At 43.0% G+C, this 15,818-nt stretch overlaps 1 protein-coding gene across 1 annotated transcript in view; it reads right to left on the bottom strand.

Moving 5' to 3' along the window:
- The window catches only part of TMPRSS3 (transmembrane protease, serine 3), a 55,641-nt gene that overhangs the window by 31,190 nt on the left and 8,633 nt on the right, over window positions 1-15,818 (bottom strand). Inside the window, exons 3-5 of the mRNA XM_018567611.1 lie at window positions 13,441-13,557; window positions 7,991-8,107; window positions 3,775-3,898 (exon numbers count right to left, since the gene is read on the bottom strand). Coding sequence (XP_018423113.1) covers window positions 3,775-3,898; window positions 7,991-8,107; window positions 13,441-13,557 — 358 coding nt within the window. The remainder of the gene's footprint in view (window positions 1-3,774; window positions 3,899-7,990; window positions 8,108-13,440; window positions 13,558-15,818) is intronic.

The raw sequence follows: 15,818 nt of genomic DNA on the forward strand, positions 1-15,818 counted from the left end.
CACCAACATGACTGTGAGTCATTTTGGTGTCACCCCTCCAATGGTGTCACCCGGGTGCGGGCCGCACCCCCCTTGTGACGCCACTGGATAGGGACCTTAGATTGTAAGCTCCTTGAGGGCAGGGACCGATGTGATTGTGCACTGTGTAAATTGTCAGTGCTATTTAAATACCTGTAATTAATAATGAATCAATATATATGATTAAACCAAACATGCGGAGTTATGTCTATTCAATTGGGTACCGCATTACTAGGGTGATATACATATGTGGTTAGGATGCACTGGTTACATTGTAGAAAGGTCACAATGTAAAGAATGATGTCCCACGATGTTGGATGGTGGGACCCACAAGTAAGTGTATGATCCTGTATGAGTGTTTCCTTGTAGACAGGTCTATGAACCTCCATGAGAGGTAGAAGGAGGACAGGTGCCCTAGAAAGAGGCTGAAAGTGTGTGAAGAGATTAAGAAGAAACCTGGGAGTAGAAGAGCTAGAGTGAGAAAAGAAGAAAGCCAAGGAGAGAGAAAAAGGAGGGTCAGATATGACAGTCAATGGAAAGCAAAGGAAGGGAGAGAGAGAGTAAAAGATTAGGAGGTGGTTGGAGAGAGAACTGGGTAGGGATGGGGGGAGAAGAAAGAGAACCTTGGGGGTGGGGTTGTGCTTGTAAAAGTTGAAGCAAGCATGTAGTTTGCTAGGAGGGTGGAGAGCCAAGGCTACCAGATCAAGAGAAATCTGTTGAGTATGTGGTTTAGTATTGCAGTAAGGTTCTCATTGATACATTTCATTGCTTTTACTTCCATGCCCAGATGCTATATTGACCCACAAAAAAACAAAGTAAAGCAAAAACTAATCCAAAGGTAAACCTCTATTACATCTAAAATGGTGATTTGACACAACCATGATAGAATTTTGGGAACTCCATCAGGCCTATTCAGTAAACAGCGCAAAGTGCATAGTGTTTAAAAGATTTATAACAGCATTTGATTGGTTGGTAAGGGTGCTACACTTGGCTGCTTGTTCTGTTTTGTTGAATGAGCCTGTATATGTGTTCGTGGGAAAAAAACCTTCCTGTTCACACAGTGCCCATGCCTCTGTCATGCACATGTAGAAGAATTACAAAAATTAGCAGCCACTTCCTGTCGTTATGATGTCATAGCTGTCTCAATAGTAGGAATCGGCACAGACACAAACTGACTCCCAATCATCTCAAATGGAGCCGACAGATTATTCTGAGTTATCATCACTCAAGGTTGGGAAACCGAGACAAAATTGGTAACAAAAATAATATATATATGATCCATCAATAATTCCTCTTTAAGCTTTTCCACCCACTTGTTCTCTTCTAAAGCTTTGCAAAGTTTTTGTTTTACCGTCACCAACTGTGTGAATGTCTGAAAGTTTGCACTAGAGCAATGCATTATGGGACTAACAACATTTCCAGGAAGGCAGAGAATTATCGGCTCTCAGACTCAACCTATCAGGACAAATAAGGAGGACATTTACAAATGGACCCTCAACGGGTCATTTCGGGATACACAGGAAAGTGACAGTGGGGTCAAAGTGGACTATCCCTTTCATTTATCTTGAAAAAAAGGAGGATGAGGAGCTGATGATTCCATGTTCCATTGACTCTAAATACAACTCCTGGACCCATGGCCAGCTTCTGTTATAGCACATGCATAAAGATATCCTCTTAACTGGTGAACGCAGGCAGCTATTCATGGGAGGGTTTGCTTGCCACCAGTAAAACCTGACCCTTTGTGATTGGTGGTGAGAGCTCCAGGGGAGGAACTGAGGAGGACCAGGTGTGGTTAAATGAAGTTGCAAAGGGCAATAGAAAGCAAAGAGCCAAGTTCCAGTCAACAAGTTCCAGTGCTTCATTCTATGTGACAGGCAGATATATGTCTCTGTCCATATTCCCCCATTGCAGGAAGTTGACTGGGGCTGAGCACTAGGAGGCCATTCCCCAAGTGTCCAGAGGCAGTGTGAGGCCTGGTTAAGAGCATGGCCAGAGTTGAGTCATCTGGTTGCCTTCACATTCCCAAGACCCCCTGCATCCTGCATCAGGTAGACAGCCACAGGTAAAGGAAATTGTCTTCTATCCACTTTTCCAGGTAGGACTGTTATTGGACTCTGTATAGGGGACTGAGTTCCTGGGAACAATTGTCTTCTAACTACCCCAATTTACCTAATACCGAAATATTTGAAGAATACGTCCCCCAAAGAATGGTCAGATAATTTTTCCAATTGTATAAAATTAGAAAACCATTATTTACAAAAGGAAAAAAGGTGAGGACACCTGATTTGTCCCTCCCTCAGACCTTGACCAGACAGGGAAATAAGTAGCAGACCGATGAGCTCATTTGTCACTCTGGTCTCTTCTTCTATCAATATGATCTTTGTTAGCACCTGTACTCTGTAAAACAACTAAATGAAGTTGCAAAGGGCAGTAGAAAGCAAAGAGCCAAGTTCCGGTCAACAAGTTCCAGTGCTTCATTCCTGGCAACAGGCAGATACATGTCTCTGCTCCTTGTACTGCTTCTCCCTCTCCCAGTTTGAACTATGCTGCATATTGTCTGCAATAGCCTGATACCAGGCAGGGGCGTCCCGAGGCAGGTCATATTCAAGTGTTTACACTACATGCATTTAATGCTGAACTCCGGCCTTCCCTTCAGTCTTGCACAGTTGTACCGACTCCTCTCCTGGACTGAAATTGCATCCCCTGATTTCACTGCACACTGCAAGCTTCTCACAATGTGCATTAGAAGCTGCAACAAGTCAGAGAGAGCTCGTCTCATTCCCCAGTCTGATTCTCCCTGGCCCACCCCTTTCATTCATTGGATTTAAGTTATTTCACTCATAGAGGCTCAGCATCACATGTGGGTATTACCTAGTGTGGTCTGCAATCAAATGCAGGCTGCCTGGGATTATCCACTCCTCCAGACTGACATACACCCATCAAAGCATTTTGATATTTACATAACTACTCCTAAAACCAGCCCACGGCTTGTATCAGGGCTCCGGGCTCAACAGAGCAGTACTGAGGCAGGGTGCTGTAATCAGGGCTGGATTTACTCTCTCTCTGCTGCCCCAAGGCCAGGTTCCTAAATGCGCCCCCCTGTATGCAGGCTGCATACAAGTGATCTCGGCGCCATTGCCAAGATCACTTGTACAAAACAAGCGGCGGCTTCCCCACTGCACATGTAGCCCTGCTTGCTTAAAACAGGGCTTAATGTAGAAAGCAACTACCCGCCCGGCCCCTGGAACTGCATGTCCCAGGCGTCGGGAAATATGAATTCCACACCCCTGCTGCCCCTCTACTCCCTGCTGCCCCGAGGCCGGCCTCGTTTGGCCTAGTGGGAAATCTGGCCCTGGCTGTAATGTTTTCAGGAAGCTATGTAGAGCACCGAGACCCGGTGATGATGTCCTTGGCTCTAAAAAGAGGTATGTAATTAAACTGGAAAGGTTTTATTTAAACCTTTCATTAGCATGTTGATGAGGGGGGGAGGGGAGGGGGACCAGGAAAGGTACAATATAAGCAGATTAAACTTCAGCTTTAGTTGAATACATTTAATGATCTAATAATGAATGCAGAGCTGCAATATGTGCGTCTTTTAACTCTCCCTGAAGTCCATGTTACACACAGTGCGCTCACCTGACTTCCTGATCACACATTTGTGGCCAGAAATAAAAGTATTTTTTATTATAACCAGATCAATAAGATCATGCAGTGTAGCGGCGTACAACAATTCTTTACTGAACAATTCCTAATTACCTGGAATACCCTAATTGCTTACATGTCAGATTCCCATACAATGCATTCCAGCTGTCCGAGCAGACTGTTTTCCAGGACCCGGCAATGTAGGCTTGCAGCACTCCGCTCCGTCCACTTAGTCTCACTGAAATAAAACACAAGTCGGGGTCACCAGAGGGGAAATGAAGCTGGCTTAAAGGAAAGCATGGAAGCCACCACTGATGACCTGTTTTTCTGAAAACACTAGTTCCCTGACTGTCATACTGATCCTCTTGAGTCAACAACTAGGATCAAGAATGCAAATAAGAATATCTGATTTCTCTGTTCCTGGTCTGCCTATTTGTTGCAGGCCATTGAAGACAAAGGTTGAGCAAAACATCCGTGCAACCAGCATTTTGAGGGGTAGTCAGCGATGACATCTCTCCTTTTTCTTGTTGTGTTCTCTTCAGTACAAGTATTCCCGTCCCCTGAAAGTTTGATTATCTTATCAAAATTCTCTACAGTCTTATTCCCATCTTCTGAAAAGCTACAGATCTTATCAGAATTCTCTGCAGTCTTATTCCCATCATCTGAAGGTCTATAGATGTTATCATATCTCTCTACAGTTCAAGTATTGCCATCTCCTTAATGTTTGAGGGGTAGTCAGCAATGGCAGCCGTCCTTTTCCTTGTGGTGTTCTCTACAGTCCAAGTATTCCCGTCTTCTGAAAGTTTCATTATCTTATAATTCTCTACAGTCTGATTCCCATCATCTGAAGGTCTATAGATGTTATCATATTTCAAGTATTCCCATCTTTTGAAAGTTTGAGGGGTAGTCAATGATGGCAGCCCCCTTTTCCTTGTTGTGTTCTCTACAGTCCAAGTATTCCTATTTTTTGAACGTTTGAGGGGTAGTCAGTGATGGCAGTCCCCCCTTTCCTTGTTGTGTTCTTTATAGTCCAAGTATTCCAGTCTCTTGGAAGTTTAATTATCTTATCAGATTTCTCTACAGTCTTATTCTCATCATCTAAAGGTCTATAGATCTCATCATAGTTCTCCACAGTCTAAGTATTCCCAACTCTTGAAAGTTTGAGGAGTTGTAAGTGATGATTAGCCCTCCTTTTCCTTGTTTTGTTCTCTACAGTCCAAGTATTCCCGTCTTCTGAAAGCTTGATTATCTTATCAGAGTTCTCTACAATCTTATTCCCGTCTTCTCAAAGTCTATAGATTTTATCATAGTTCTCAACAGTCCAAGTATTCCCGCCTCCTGAAAGCTTGTTTGTCTTATCAGAGTTCTCTACAGTCTTATTCCCGTCTTCTCGAAGTCTATAGATGTTATCATAGTTCTCTACAGTCCAAGTATTCCCGTCTCCTGAAAGCTTGTTTGTCTTATCAGAGTTCTCTACAATCTTATTCCCGTCTTCTCGAAGTCTATAGATGTTATCATAGTTCTCTACAGTCCAAGTATTCCCGCCTCCTGAAAGCTTGTTTGTCTTATCAGAGTTCTCTACAGTCTTATTCCCGTCTTCTCGAAGTCTATAGATGTTATCATAGTTCTCTACAGTCCAAGTATTCCCGTCTCCTGAAAGCTTGTTTGTCTTATCAGAGTTCTCTACAATCTTATTCCCGTCTTCTCGAAGTCTATAGATGTTATCATAGTTCTCAACAGTCCAAGTATTCCCGCCTCCTGAAAGCTTGTTTGTCTTATCAGAGTTCTCTACAGTCTTATTCCCGTCTTCTCGAAGTCTATAGATGTTATCATAGTTCTCTACAGTCCAAGTATTCCCGTCTCCTGAAAGCTTGTTTGTCTTATCAGAGTTCTCTACAATCTTATTCCCGTCTTCTCGAAGTCTATAGATGTTATCATAGTTCTCAACAGTCCAAGTATTCCCGCCTCCTGAAAGCTTGTTTGTCTTATCAGAGTTCTCTACAGTCTTATTCCCGTCTTCTCGAAGTCTATAGATGTTATCATAGTTCTCTACAGTCCAAGTATTCCCGTCTCCTGAAAGCTTGTTTGTCTTATCAGAGTTCTCTACAATCTTATTCCCGTCTTCTCAAAGTCTATAGATGTTATCATAGTTCTCTACAGTCCAAGTATTCCCGCCTCCTGAAAGCTTGTTTGTCTTATCAGAGTTCTCTACAGTCTTATTCCCGTCTTCTCGAAGTCTATAGATGTTATAATAGTTCTCTACAGTCCAAGTATTCCCATCGCCTGAAAGTTTGATTATCTTAACAGAATTCACTACAATTCACTATTCCCATCTTCTGAAAGTCTACAAGTGTTATTATATTTCTTAGTTCTCTACAGTCCAAGTATTCCCATATCTTGATAGTTTGAGACCCTGGTAAAGGGGGATCCCCATAACCCTCAAATATGTTGGCTTGTTAACAGACTTATTGTCAATAAACCGACTTGGCCTATAATCTTGAGCTCTTTTTTTCTATATGTCATATACAGTATGTTGCCTCAAAATTCCACCTTGGGAGTTTTTGGGTTTGGAAGCTGCCTCTGCAAAGTCACTGCACTCTTAGACATGGATCAGATCCAAGGCCTTATGGAAGTAAATTATGCATTTGGGATCCAGCTCTACAGAACTCCCATCTGCCTAATCTCTAGCTGTGACACTTCCTGGCATACTAGGTCAATGTGATAGTTTGTTTTCCTTCATGACTAGATTCAAGCGGATCTTGCATGCAAATAAAAGTCCCACTTACTTACAGCCCCCTAAATATAAATGGAGTAAAATCATTAAAAAAAAAGTATGAAGGAAAATAAAAAATAAAAATGCTTTCCTCAACCTGCCTTTCAATGCTTCCAAGAAGCGTGGGTGACATCAGCTGGGTGCTTGAAAACCCACAAGAATTCAACAGGTCTGGCATTAAAGATATCCCAGCGCCCTCCAGACTGACGTATCTCTTCTTGCAACTGCAGTGGGAGCTGAAGTGGCCAGCTGATGGCGCCTCAAAGACAATAGCGGTAATGGGGTCACCAACACACCAAGCTCCACTTATCAATCAGTCCTTTGCCACATCATTACATTGTTTTGCCTGATGAAGGGGCCATATTGGTTTTTGAAACGTTGCGATCTTTTGTGATAGCGTGTTTATCTAACATCAAGAAAGGGCAGACTGATTATGTAGACCCGGGTGCGGTGGTGACCTCATTACCTCTATTCAGTAGGTATGGAGCTCCCAGCTTTCTTCAGAGGCAGCGGTGAGGCAAAGTGATGTTACCTGCTCCTCCTACAAGCATTTGAAGCTGGGGCTATAGAATTAATTAAAAAAAAATTTGTTAGACGTATTTTTGGTTTGGCTTTTTTTTGCAGTACTTGGGGGTGAGGGTCTGCTCCTCCTTAAAGGCACAGGGACACACCAGGAGCCCAGCACATCACAATTGCAGCTGAATGGTCTGCCTCCTGGTGAACATGCACTCAGATTATCCATTGCTATGTATGCTCCAAGATGGAGGCTCTCATAGAATAGAGTTAGGGCCCCACTATGCAGAGGGGCCTTGACGAGGCGGCATGGCTTCCACAAATTTTGCAAAAAATGTGCAACTAAAACCTCTGTTTTTAACCTTAATAGATAGACAGTGTAATTTTTTATTGCAGGCTGGCCGGTAAGTGCGCTGGGAAATGTCTGTCTTTGTACTGTGTAGAGCAGTGGTTCTCAACCTGTGTAACCTCAAGACCCACATTTGTCCTCGGGAATTAAGTCGCGACCCAAGTTGCATTGCAATGGAACGCACGGCAGTGTGGGCTGCTGTGCTGTGACTGAGCTCCATCCATATGTGCATTGCTTGTACAGTTCCCATGTGCACCTGTAGAGGTGCCGGGAGCCAGAATGTGACGTCACTCCAGTCCAGGCATTGCTGCAGGACAAGTGAGGGAGCTATAAGCAATGCATGTATGGATGGAGCTCCCTTGCAGCCATACCCCCAGTGCACCCCACCTCAAGCTGACCCTGGGCAGCATATTTTGAATGGCTGCTCAGCGTAAGAACTGACAGTACTGTGCGATGGGGGAGGCTGATGAGCCTCTCGCCTAGAAAAGTGGAATGCAGGCGGCGACCCACTTTTGGGTCCCGACCCACCAGTTGAGAACCAAGGGTGTAGAGCCTTTCCGTGTTCACCTTGCTGTATAAGCTAGTTATAAATCGATGAGGGTGGTTGTCATTTGTTTCACTTCTCATGTAACCATCCGGAGACCTTCACTACAAGACAACACGTTATTTAAATATACAAATCTCATTCCATTTACCACATCTAAGCTCATCATCTCCATCCGGACAGTCAAAAACTCCATCACATCGCTTCGCTTTCTGAATACACATAGAAGAGGATTGGCAGCGTATCTTTCCTGGACAAGTGAAGTGAACTGGAACAGAAGAGGGAAAAAAATGATGTGTAAATTTCCTCCTGTTACACCAGGAAATGTTAAAATATTTTTGCTTTTCTATGGGGGGGGGGTATTTGTGTACAAATGGGGCTTTATAGCTTAAACTGGAATTATACAGTACAATATGACTTTTTAACCTACACAACCTTTATCACTAGGAAACTTGTGTTGGATAGAACATGGAATGGTTAGAACGCCTGCCAGTGAGTTTTATTTATTCATTAATTTGTTTACTAATTTGTATAATAATAATTTTGTTGTCATTGTTTTGGATAGAACAGGAATTGTTAGAACGCCTGTCAGGTTTATTATTTTTTTATTGGTTTTGGATAGAACAGGGAATAGTTAGAAAGCCTGTCAGTAGTAGTATTTTTCTTATTTTTGTGTTTGGTTTTGGATAGAACAGAAAATTGTTAGAACGTCTGTCATTTTTTGGATAAAATATGGAATGGTTAAAAGCCTGTATTTTTTTTTTTTTTATATATATAGCAGGGAATGGTTAGAATGTCTGTCATTATTATTATTTTGTTTTTTTTGGTAAAACAGAAAATAGTTAGAAAGCTTGTCATTGTTTGGGGTGGGGGGATAGAAATAGAGTGCATGCGGTTTTTATTCACTTTTATTTTTTTTATAGAACAGGTAATTGTTAGTTTTTGTGTGTTTTGTTTCTTTTTGGATTGAGAATAGAACAGGGAATGTTAGAACGTCTGTTAGTTTTTGGGGGATTTTTTTTTTTTTGCAAAGAACTGGGAAACTGGGAACGCCTGTTTTTTTTTTTATATACTGTGGCAGTGTAAGCCAATGCCACGGTGGAGGATGGCGACCTTGGTACCCAGGACTCTCCAGCCAAAGTGGCTGAGAGGGTCCAGAAAGTAAAGCATGGTATAAGGAAGAACCTGGCTTTTCAGGTTATTCCAGGTTTTCCTATTTGCAGCTGGGATCTGGAGCTCTGGAGATTTCGTAGAGCTCTGGGTGGGATGAGATCTCCAGTCCTGGGGCCAGGTGTTGCCATTGACCACCCTGGGCTAATCAGGTGGCTGAGAGCAGCCTTATCAAAAAGCCAGCCCAGTGCTCAGGAGAGTGTTGGAGTTGTGTGTGTGTGCAGGGAGCACACAGACAAACTCGGGTGCGTGGTGGACGCACACGGAACAGCCAGGGGTGGCTGGGAGAGGTCAGGAAGGTGGGTGACCCCAGGGACCTGTCGGACAGACTGCTAAGAGAGAGCAGAGTGAGGGCTCACGAGGGGTGAGCAAGCGTGAGTGTCTTGAAGCTGTGGAAAGCTACCGAGCGAAGCTAAAAGACTGTCGTATGTTGCTGTTTAAAGCTATTTTGTGTTTGCCCTTTCAATAAACTGTGTTTCCTTGACCTACCTGGACTACAGTGGAGTGTCCTTGTTACAATACTTTTTGGATAGAACAAAGAATTGTTAGAACGACGGTCATTTTTAAAAATTATTATTGGTTTTGGATAGAACAGGGATTTGTAAGAACACCTGTCAGGTTTTTTTAGATACTTTTTGGATAGAACAGGGATTTGTTAGACTTACTGTCAGTATTTTTTTTTTTTAGTTTTGGATAGAACAGGGATTTGTTATAAGGACTGTCATTTTTTATTTTATTTTTAGATAGAACAGGGAATTGTTAGAACACCTGTCACTTTTTTTTTTTTTTGGAACAGTCTGTGTTCTGTTCCAGAGATTTCCCCATCATGGAGACACAACACGAAAACAGAGAAAATATCGTAAGACATTTGTCGCTGGAACAGGTGTCCCCATTGGTAGATGTCCACTCTATTCTTGTTTCCGTGCCAACTGTAAAATTTTGGATTTTGCATCACTTTCTGTCTCCGTAACAATGGTCAACAGGACAAAAAGAGAGGGTGAGGCTACCCAGCAAAGGTTCTAACCCTTCCCAACTCTATCCAAAATTCTAATCCCCAAAAAACTTTTGGTTAGATATACACATTAATGAGATCATACTAGCAAGGTCTACTTATTTTTTTGCACACACACAATCCCCACCCCCATTCCCCATTCATACTATACTTACTAAGTGCATAACTACAGATTATGGGATCCAATAGCAAAATTTTTATCAAGGAAAAGTGAACAGTGAAGAGTTGTAGTGGCAAAAATAACGACCATCACAATATTTTATATCACAATTACTCTACAACCCTAATACAAATATCTCTAAGCAGAGGCGTTCCGAGGCGGGGTGACATCCGGTGCGGGTACCAGGTGACACCCCGCAGTGACGTCATTGCGCACGCACGTGATGACTTAACCCGCTGTACCACTGTTTCCTGCCGGCGGCCATCTTGGTGATGGACGCCGGCAGAGAGAAGAGAGGACGTCCCTTGGCGGGATAAGGCATGCCGCCTGGTCCCCTCCTCTCTCGAGTTACTGTCGGTCCTTGACCAAGTGCCTGACTTTTCAGAGGGGGGTGACACCAAAATGACTGTCAGTCATTTTGGTGTCACCCCTCCAATGGTGTCACCCGGGTGCGGGCCACACTCCCCGCTCCCCCCTTGTGACGCCACTGTTTCTAAGCTGGGTTTTGTTTTTTTGTAGAACTACAAACACTTTCAGTTTACAGCTGAGACACTCTTATTTTGACAGCCTGATGAAGACTGCGTTAGGCATACAAGGTTAATTTTAGCGCTGGCCGGGATGATCAGATACGCTGAGGGCACTACACTAACAAGGGTTACAAGGATGGATAGTGTTAGGGTTACAGGAACGTATAGTGTTAGGGTAATGGGATGGGTTAGAGTTAGGGTTACAGGAACGTATAGTGTTAGGGTAATGGAAAGGGTTAGAGTTAGGGTTACAGGAAGGGTTAGTTTTAGGGTTACAGAGAGTGTTAGTGAGAGATTTACAATGAGGGTTAGTGTTGGGGTCACAGGGAGTAATAGTGCTAGGGTTACAGGGAGAGATATTGTTAGAGTGGCAGGTTAGTGTAAGGGTTTCCTCCTCCATTGTCCCTCTTTTCGGCCTAATGTATAAACCTTAATAACAGATGTACTATTTAGAATTACACTAAACTCTGGAGTTAAATCTTAAAAAGGCATCAACAACCTTAACTATTAACAACAATGTATATTATTTGTGTATCACTCGCCTGTAGATCCTCAAATCATCTCTGAATTGGTGCCGACACTGTCCTTCCTTCTGGAGGGGGGCTACTATTATAGTTAGTGTTGGGGTTACAGGTAGGGTTGGTGTTGGAGTTACAGGTAGAGGTGGTGTTAAAGTTACAGGGAGGGTTAGTATTAAGGTTACAGGGAGGGTTAGTATTAGGAAGTAAACACAAGGGGCGCCTTTCCTGGTGCAGGTCAATTTTATTTCAGAAAGCATGAGATAAAAACAAAACCATACTCACAAACACAGGAATCGTCCAGTGGATGCACACTGCCTGTCAGCTTATATCTCTTCTCTTGTTTGTGAGTACGGTTTTGTTTTTATCTCATGCTTTCTGAAATAAAATTGACCTGCACCAGGAAAGGCGCCCCTTGTGTTTACTTCATAGATCCACAGCTCTCCCGGCTTTCTTTGGGGCAGCATCTTGCAGTATGCCTGAGAGGAATTCTCATTGAGAAAGTGACAGTCTGTGGCGCATCACTGCTTTTTTAAAGGGTTAGTATTAGGGTTACAGGGAGGGTTAGTGTTAAGGTTACAGGGAGGGTCAGTGTTAAGGTTACAGGGAGGGTTAGTATTAAGGTTACAGGGAGGGTTAGTATTAAGGTTACAGGGAGGGTTAGTATTAAGGTTACAGGGAGGGTTAGTGTTAAGGTTACAGGGAAGGTTAGTGTTAAGGTTACAGGGAGGGTCAGTGTTAAGGTTACAGGGAGGGTTAGTATTAAGGTTACAGGGAGGGTTAGTGTTAAGGTTACAGGGAGGGTTAGTATTAAGGTTACAGGGAGGGTTAGTATTAAGGTTACAGGGAGGGTTAGTGTTAAGGTTACAGGGAGGGTTAGTATTAAGGTTACAGGGAGGGTTAGTATTAAGGTTACAGGGAGGGTTAGTGTTAAGGTTACAGGGAGGGTTAGTATTAAGGTTACAGGGAGGGTTAGTATTAAGGTTACAGGGAGGGTTAGTGTTAAGGTTACAGGGAGAGATATTGTTAGAGAGCTACAGGTACAGCTATACAGCTATAAGGGTTACACAAATGGTTAGTGTTAGAGGCAGGGTTTGTGGGAGATAGGCCATAGGATTGGTCATCGCCTTCTGCACAGGAATACTATGCACTGATAATAACTAATTTGTTGTGAGACAAGATCAACGGGAGCAGAAATGCCACTTTGGCCAGCCTGCAACATCCTCAGTAGTCAGGAACCAGGCAGTGGCTGTTCTGTTCTCATTGTTGCTTGCCTTTAGCATGGGTTAGGAAGAAACGGGGCATGGTGGGTGTGCAGCTCTCCCAACCCTTAGCAAACACACAATGGCTCCATCTTCCTTGCCCCTTCCAGCTGGATACAGCATAGATTGTTCACTATGAGCTGACATGTCATTAACCATACCTATCCATATCTCAAGTGCACCACAAAGGCCGACAAGGGTGTGGAGAGCCGTTCCTGATTGCTAAGGACTAAGTCTGCCCGGTTTCTACCTTTTCTTACACTTTTTTTAGTTAGTCTGTTTATTATTATTATTATTATTATACAGGATTTATATAGCGCCAACAGTTTGCACAGCGCTTAACAATATAAGGAAGACATGACAATCACAATACAATTCCAGACAAGATGGTAAGGAGGGCCCTGCCCCTGTTTAAATGCTCCATAATACTATATAAGTACAGATATCCTTTAAGCATAACTGATTTTCCAGCACTAGTTGTCGACAATCCAAAGCTATGGGAGAGCCAAGTGCCCTTTTTCTCTTGAGAAGACTAAACTGTTGTGTGCGACACTTATATAAAGCCCACTAAGCTGACTGCAGTTGCTCCGGAATGAACTCTGTAGCTTGCAAAGGGACCTGAAGAAGATTAATGTGCGCCTAAATTGTGCAGGGAGCAGACGTGGCAACTGCTTGACGCTGACTATTTACTGAGTACAGAGAGTGCAGCAAAGTTATCCGCTGTAATGAATGCCTACTGTCCAATTAAGCCATTAATACACAGATAAACAAGCTATCAAGCCATCGGCCATTCATTGCGCCCGTCAGACAACGAAGGTGAGAAAGGTCAGCCCGCTCTGCTTAATGAAAAAGAAGACGCTAACTGTCTCTATTCTTCCTTTCAAGAGGATTGTAAAACATTTAATCCTTGACAATTTAATGGAGACACCACTAAATAATGAATAACACTCACCAATCAGGCCTGTAGCAATCGCCAGAGCAATAACGAGGACAGCAAAGAGGACGATAATGAGATATTTCAAAGGGATAAGAGGATGGCACTTGGACGATTCGTCATTTTCCTTGTTTTCTGTAAAGAGATGAATGCAAAAAAATGATGAAGATTCAGGAGATTAAGTCATGTTGCTTTGCATGGTCTCTGGACCATTCATAGCGAGGCCTTTGAAAAAGGCATATATTTCCCCAGCATTGTCATTGAGTGTGTTTTGATGCCTCTTAATACTTTTAAGAGGCTTTTGGGTGTGATGTGCTCCATTGTGCTTTTGTTGCTTTCGAGTACTTGTCAGTTCACAACCAGGAAATGCTAAGGGATTTGACCGCTATTGACCCATCCTGTGTTCCCACCTGATATCAGAACACCAGACATCATAGCATGGGTTCAGTTGGTCACTGCTGCCATTTAATTAACATTTTTATTAACAATTAATAATTAACAAACTTCCACAATAAAAACAACACCAATATACCAACCGTGCGACAATAATCACTGAATGCTACAATGAGGACTTATTAGATATAACTTGAATTAAAAACCACCGACTAGACATGTAAGCTGCAAAGAAATTTGGTTCGGTTCGGATACGTCATTATTTCGGGATTCGGATCTGCAATTTAATTCGTTTCGGGTTGCGGATTCAGACGAAATGCGAATTTCATTAGTTTCGGATGAGTTTACAAATATTCGTTGCGAGTAAACCAGAAAACCAAATACAGATATTAATACTAAAGCTGAATCTCCTAGACCCAAATGGCATTCAGGATCCAAATTTCCGAATTGCATTTGGGAGCTCCCCAGTGCCATTCGGGTCTGAGAGTCTCAGCTTTAGTAACATATGTATATGGCTCCCGGACCCGAATGGCATTCGGGTTCTGAATTTCCGAATTGCAATAGGGAGCTCCCGGATGCCATTCGGGTCTGGGAGCCACATACATATATGAGGCTCCCAGACCCGTATGGCATTGGGGATTAGACATGTGCGATTCGTTTCGTTACGAATCGAAATTCGTACGAATTTTCCTGAATTGGGGATCCGAATTGCATTCGGAAATTCGGATCACGAATACTATTCGGGTCTGGGAGCCTCAGCCTTACTATTATATGTATATACTGAAAACAAATTTTCATAATATAAATTCGTGTTCAGACCTATTCGGATGCATTAAACCGAAAAACACATTTGATTGGCCAGAAAAGTCACATGTCCGATTCAGTTTAGTTTTTGAACGAAGTTCGCATGGGATCTGGAATTCGAATTCGGACACATTTGGATGCATTAGGATTTGGAAATTCGGATGTGTTCGAATGCCCAAATTTCAGAAAATTAGTCCGAATTTTGATTCGGAACGGATCGCACATGTCTACCACCGACCTATAACCTCAGCACACCACTTCAAAGACACTTCAAACCCAGAGGACCCGGCCCCAGAGCAGTTTTAACAACTAAGACAACAGGGACTTTTTATTAACAACTTTTACAATCTACCTAACCTGCAAAGGTCCTGGCAAGCTGTCATGGCAAACAGACATCTAGACTCAATAGCAGAGGGGAGGACAAGTGGCCAAGCAGCTTTGCTCAGCTGAAGAGCATTTTGGAATTCCTACAAAGTCAACTGACACATCTGGCCACTTTCTGCCCATAAAGTAAGACCTTTTCGGCCTACGTATGATTACTCTGCACCAGTGTTTTTTTAAGTGTGGATCATGGATCAACAGTGGGCTCAGGGTATGTGCCAGGTGGTCTATGGCCTTTAATCAAGGAGCAGGCCAACAACAGCGTCAGTTTGGGGTAGGTGGCGGAACAGTTGCTGCTATGGGTTCACCCAGTGCTTCCTGGACTAATGGGGATTGCACAATGCATGTAGGGAACTGTAATCCTAAAATGTGGGACTTTTGATCAAATCAGAAGCAGAAGCAACTGGAGGAAGCTCTCAGTTGCAGGCAGCTATGGAATTGAATAGCTTATATTCCACAAGGGTTGGCTTGGCTCTAACTTTTGTAAATCAACCCCAATGTTACAAAATAATAGAGATATATGGAATTTCTATGCATGGGAATTACATTTTGTTGTAAAGCTAGAAATGGACAGAAAAGTCCATGCAGAAGCAGAATGTACTGTTGCTCTAGGTTCTCACTGCCCATGCCTCGTACTTCCTAGCCTAGAGAAAGCAGCAGAGTTAGAACGCTACTCCTAATAGCACAGAGTCAGTGTGTAAGGAAGACTTACAGAGTGCACCAAGGGGGGGGGGACACATATATGTATGTACAAGACACCATGTGGAACAATAAAAAAAGAGAAAGAGGCAGCACAGTCGACAAGGACAACTCTGCTC

This window comes from Nanorana parkeri, unplaced genomic scaffold (assembly GCF_000935625.1).
Source record: "Nanorana parkeri isolate BGI_ZX_2015 unplaced genomic scaffold, ASM93562v1 scaffold1073, whole genome shotgun sequence".
NCBI classification, from domain to species: Eukaryota; Metazoa; Chordata; class Amphibia; order Anura; family Dicroglossidae; genus Nanorana; species Nanorana parkeri.